This window comes from Scylla paramamosain, chromosome 16 (genome assembly GCF_035594125.1).
Source record: "Scylla paramamosain isolate STU-SP2022 chromosome 16, ASM3559412v1, whole genome shotgun sequence".
Classification (NCBI taxonomy): domain Eukaryota; kingdom Metazoa; phylum Arthropoda; class Malacostraca; order Decapoda; family Portunidae; genus Scylla; species Scylla paramamosain.
In genome coordinates, this window is record NC_087166.1 from 10,552,501 (window position 1) to 10,557,500 (window position 5,000).

Here is a 5,000-nt window from a genome sequence, read left to right on the forward strand (position 1 = left end):
TTAACACCCTTATCGGAGCATTCAAAAGTAAAGAGGAGAGTTAGTAGAAGAGAGTCTGCAAAGATTAAAGGATGTGCTAAGAAAGATTAACAGAGAGGGAGGTTACAGAAAAGGAATGTCATAAATAGAAGATAAGAGGTTCATCTGGTTCAGCCTCCAATGGTAAAAAGATATACTAGAAAAAAATTTAGTAAAGAGAGAAGATAGAAAAGGAAACTTAGAACAGAAAAGGGAAGGAAAAATACGATGGTTAGTGAAGAGTAAAAAAAGAGTTAAAAAGATAAGAGAAAGAAAAAGGAAAGAAAAGGTGGGATTAATAAAGAAAGAGTAATGAACAGGAGGTGGAAAAAAAGGGAAGGGAAGGGAAAAAGAGAGGAAAGGAGAGGAAAAGTGACAAAATAAGAGATTTCCTGCTAGATCACTGCCTCAATACCCTTATAAAGACCTCTAAAATTAAAGACATGCACTAGGAGAGGTTAATAGTGGGGAAAGAGAGAGAGAGAGAGAGAGAGAGAGAGAGAGAGAGAGAGAGAGAGAGAGAGAGAGAGAGAGAGAGAGAGAGAGAGAGAGAGGATAGGAGGGAAGAGTTGAAATGGAAGAAAAATTTGAGGCCTCTGTTTTGGGTCTTGGGTCTTCATTTCGAGAGTTTAATAGGGATAGAGAAAGACTCTGCAAAGATAAAGAGAACAATTTCATTACGAGAGTTTAGTAAGGACAGAGAACGTAGGAAAGGAAGGAAAAGTTGAAGGGTGACAGAAAACACGAAAGATCAATTAACGGAGAGAGAAAAGGGAAAATAAAAGAAGGGAAAGTTGGAAAGGAAGGAAAAAAAACGAGAGAGCAGAGAGGATAGAAAGGAAAAGGAAACTTGAAGTGCAAAAAAAAAAAAATACGAGGGATCAATTAAAGGAGAGAGAAAAGAAAAAAAGAAAACAAGGAAAGTTAGACAAGAAGGAATATACGAATGGTTAGTTGGGGAAGACAGGAAAGAAAAAAGAAAACTAAAAAAAGACAAGGAGAGGGAAAGGGTAAGGAAAGGAAAGGAAAATATGAAACGGGAAAGAAACACGAAGAATTAGTGAAGGACAGAGAGAGAAAGTGCAAGGAAAAGTTGAAAGGGTAAGAAAAGGAAAGAGAATAAAAAGTGGTAGGATAATATATAAGGAAAGGAGAAGAGTAAAGGAGAAGAAGTAAAGTGAGAGGAAAAACGAATGAAGTTGAGAAGAAAGATGGGATGAATTGTGAAGAAAAGGAATGAGAAATGGAGAGTAAAGGGAAGAGAGAGAGAGAGAGAGAGAGAGAGAGAGAGAGAGAGAGAGAGAGAGAGAGAGAGAGAGAGAGAGAGAGAGAGAGAGAGAGAGAGAGAGTTAAATAAAAGGAAAGCGACGGAAGTAGGAGCGAGAGAAAAAGTGAGAGAAAGGAAAAGAAAGAAAAAACAAAGAAATGACAGAGGGAGAATCATGATGAAAAAAAAAGAAAGAAGAAAAAAAAAACAAGGAAAAACAAAAGGAAGGAAGAGCATAAAGAAGAATGGAAGAAAGGAAGAAAGGTATAACAGAAAGAAAGGAAGAAGAAAATGAATGAATGAGTGAATGAGTGAAAGAAAGGAAGGAAGCAAGAAGATATAATGAAAGAATGAATGAATGAATGAAAGGAAGAAAGGAAAGAAGACAAAAACAGAAAGAGGACACATGAAAATAAAACAGAAAGAAATGATGGAAGTGACAAGGGAAGGAAGGAAAGAATGAACGAAGGAGGGAAGGAAGGAAGAAAGGAAAGAATGAATGAAGGAAGAAAGGAAATAAGGGAGAGAAAAACAGAAAGAGGAAACAACGAACATGAGAAAGAAAGAAAAAGAAGGAAGGAACAAAATGAGTGAATGAAGGAAGGAAAGAATGAAGGAAGGAAGCAAGGAAGAAAGGAAGGAAGGAAGAAAGAAAACAAAGACTTAAAAAAGGGAAACACAAACTTGAGACAGAAAGGAAAGAAGAGAAACACAAAGAATGAATGAAGGAAGAAAGGAAGGAAACAAGGAAGAAAGAAAAGAATGAATGATGGGGGAAAAGGAAGGAAGACAAAAACAGAAAGAGCGAAGCATAAACACGAGACAAAAAGGGAAAAAAAGAAGGGACAAAGGAAGGAAGGAAGGAAAGAAGGAGGGAAGGAAGGAGGGAAGGAAGGAAGGAAGGAAGGAAGGAAGGAAGGAATTACTCAGGTTTGCTTGTTGTTGGCACCATCGCAGTGTGAAGGATGGCTGGATGCTTCTCATTATTGTCTCTCTCTCTCTCTCTCTCTCTCTCTCTCTCTCTCTCTCTCTCTCTCTCTCTCTCTCTCTCTCTCTCTCTCTCTCTCTCTCTCTCTCTCTCTAGTCGTTCAAGGTCGCTCAAGGGTGTTCAAGAGGGAGAGAGAGAGAGAGAGAGAGAGAGAGAGAGAGAGAGAGAGAGAGAGAGAGAGAGAGAGAGAGAGAGAGAGAGTCTGTCCATATATCAACAAGGCTGTCAGGGAATCTCTAGTTGGCTACTGTAAAGTCTTCCTGCTTGTTTGTTGGCTTGAGAATGTGTTTAGTATTCAAAGGAGACGAGAAGAAGCACTCTTTCAATCTCAACTAGCAATTGCCACCCATCTCTCTCTCTCTCTCTCTCTCTCTCTCTCTCTCTCTCTCTCTCTCTCTCTCTCTCTCTCTCTCTCTCTCTCTCTCTCTCTCTCTCTCGGCTTTAACGCTTTGTTCCCTTTATTTCTCTTCTCTTCTCTCCTCTCCTCTCTTTCGCTCTCACCCTCTCCACTCTCTGTCTGTCGCTGTTTCAAGCTTTCCTTCCCTCATATTGCAACATCGTGTGCTGTGTGTCCTTACTACTACTACTACTACTACTACTACTACTACTACTCTCCCTCCTCTTCTGTCTATATATTTATTTGTAATCCTTTTTAATTCCCCTCTTATCCCGCTACCACCATAACTACAACAACCACTACTACTACTACTACTACTACTGCTACTACTACTACTACTACTACTACTACTACTACTACTACTACTACTACTACTACTACTACTACTACTACTACTACTACTACTACTACTACAAACACTACCATTCCTCCTCCCGCAGCCACCCCGGACGCCGTGGAGGACAGGCAGACGCTCCGTGAGATGTGGCTGAAGGAGATGTTTGAGAAGGCTTCCAAAAACAACTCGGGCGGCTTCATCGACCAGACCACCTGCATCAAGCTTATCAAGAGACTCGACTCGCACGTGGCGCTCGTCAGGGTGCGCCAGAAACTACAGGTTGGTGATTGACTCGTGACGGAAGTGAGAGAGATGGGGAGATGGTGGGGTGTATTGTTAAAGGTGTATAGGTGTCTTCTTTCTCTCGCCAAGACTATTCTCAAAGGACACTAGGATAATTTGTCGGGTTCTCATGGGTGTGAAAATACCCTTGAACACTACAATAATTCCCACTGTTTTCAAAGATCGTTAGGATTGATAAGTCAGGTTGGCATAAGTGAATGTGTTCTTAAATATATGGTTTTCTCTCGTCAGGACTGTTTTTCAAAGGCTGAGAGGTGGAAATTTGAGTTGCAATGGATAATTTTCTCTCTAATAATGCGAAATATATGTTGAACTTGTGAATTGTGAAAAAAAAACACTTGAAAACTACAATATCCTCCACTAGATGCCTTCTCTCTCTCTCTCTCTCTCTCTCTCTCTCTCTCTCTCTCTCTCTCTCTCTCTCTCTCTCTCTCTCTCTCTCTCTCTCTCTCTCTCTCTCTCTCTCTCTCTCTCTCTCTCTCTCTCTCTCTCTCTCTCTCTCTCTCTCTCTCTCTCTCTCTCTCTCTCTCTCTCTCTCTCTCTCTCTCTCTCTCTCTCTCTCTCTCTCTCTCTCTCTCTTGTCAGGTCTGTTTTCAAAGGCAACAGATTATGAGTCAGGTTCTTATGTATGTTTTTTTTTCCTCAGTGGTGAAACAGAAGGCGTTAAACTTTTATCTAAGTAATGAATGCAACCTTGAAAACCTCCGTATCTTTAATTAGGCAGTGAAATAAATATAAGTCTGTTCTCTCTTCTGTTTCCAAAAGCCACTGGGGTTGATAAATTAGGTCGAGATGTATGAAGGTATTCTTAAATGTATGTGTCTAAAATTGTGGTATTGATGATGGTGATGGTGGTGGTGACTGTGGTGTTGGTGGTGACGGTGATGGTGGTGGTGGTGGTGACTGTGGTGTTGGTGGTGACGGTGATGGTGGTGGTGGTGGTGACTGTGGTGTTGGTGGTGACGGTGATGGTGGTGGTGGTGGTGACTGTGGTGTTGGTGGTGACGGTGATGGTGGTGGTGGTGGTGACTGTGGTGTTGGTGGTGACGGTGATGGTGGTGGTGGTGGTGACTGTGGTGTTGGTGGTGACAGTGATGGTGGTGGTGGTGGTGACTGTGGTGTTGGTGGTGACAGTGATGGTGGTGGTGGTGGTGACTGTGGTGTTGGTGGTGACGGTGATGGTGGTGGTGGTGGTGGTGACTGTGGTGTTGGTGGTGACGGTGATGGTGGTGGTGGTGGCCAAGATTAAGAATGCAAATGAAAAACAGGAACTTTTAGACTCATTTTAACTTGACGAGCGAACGTAATCATTATTTTCCTCCCTTTTGTATTCCATTTAATCAGCTCTTCATTTCCTCCTTCTCCTCCTGCTGCTCCTCCTCCTGCTCCTCCTCCTCCAACTCCTTCTCCTCCAACTCCTCCTCCTCCAACTCTATCTCACCCTCCTCCTGCTCACCCTGCTCCTTCTCTTCGCCAGGAGTACGACATGGGCAAGACGGATGGATGCCGAGGAAGGATCGACAGTCAAGAATTTATCGACATGTTTAAAGAAATAGCAACGAGACCTGAGATTTATTTCCTCTTGATAAGGTAACACTCCTGCTTCTCCTTCTACTCTTCCTCCTCCTCCTCCTCCTCCTCCTTTTCCTCCTCATTATTTTCTCCGTTAGACAGCTGTGTGCCCTTCTTC

At 42.2% G+C, this 5,000-nt stretch overlaps 1 protein-coding gene across 8 annotated transcripts in view; it reads left to right on the forward strand.

Moving 5' to 3' along the window:
• LOC135108007 (inactive phospholipase C-like protein 2) overlaps window positions 1-5,000 on the forward strand; it is a 122,405-nt gene that overhangs the window by 80,558 nt on the left and 36,847 nt on the right. For all 8 annotated transcript variants that reach the window (XR_010272104.1, XM_064018524.1, XM_064018522.1 and 5 more), the window contains exons 5-6: window positions 3,111-3,286; window positions 4,788-4,900. Coding sequence is in view for 7 of the 8 variants with exons in the window: in XM_064018524.1 (XP_063874594.1) it covers window positions 3,111-3,286; window positions 4,788-4,900 (289 nt within the window). In the remaining variant the exon portion in view is untranslated. The remainder of the gene's footprint in view (window positions 1-3,110; window positions 3,287-4,787; window positions 4,901-5,000) is intronic.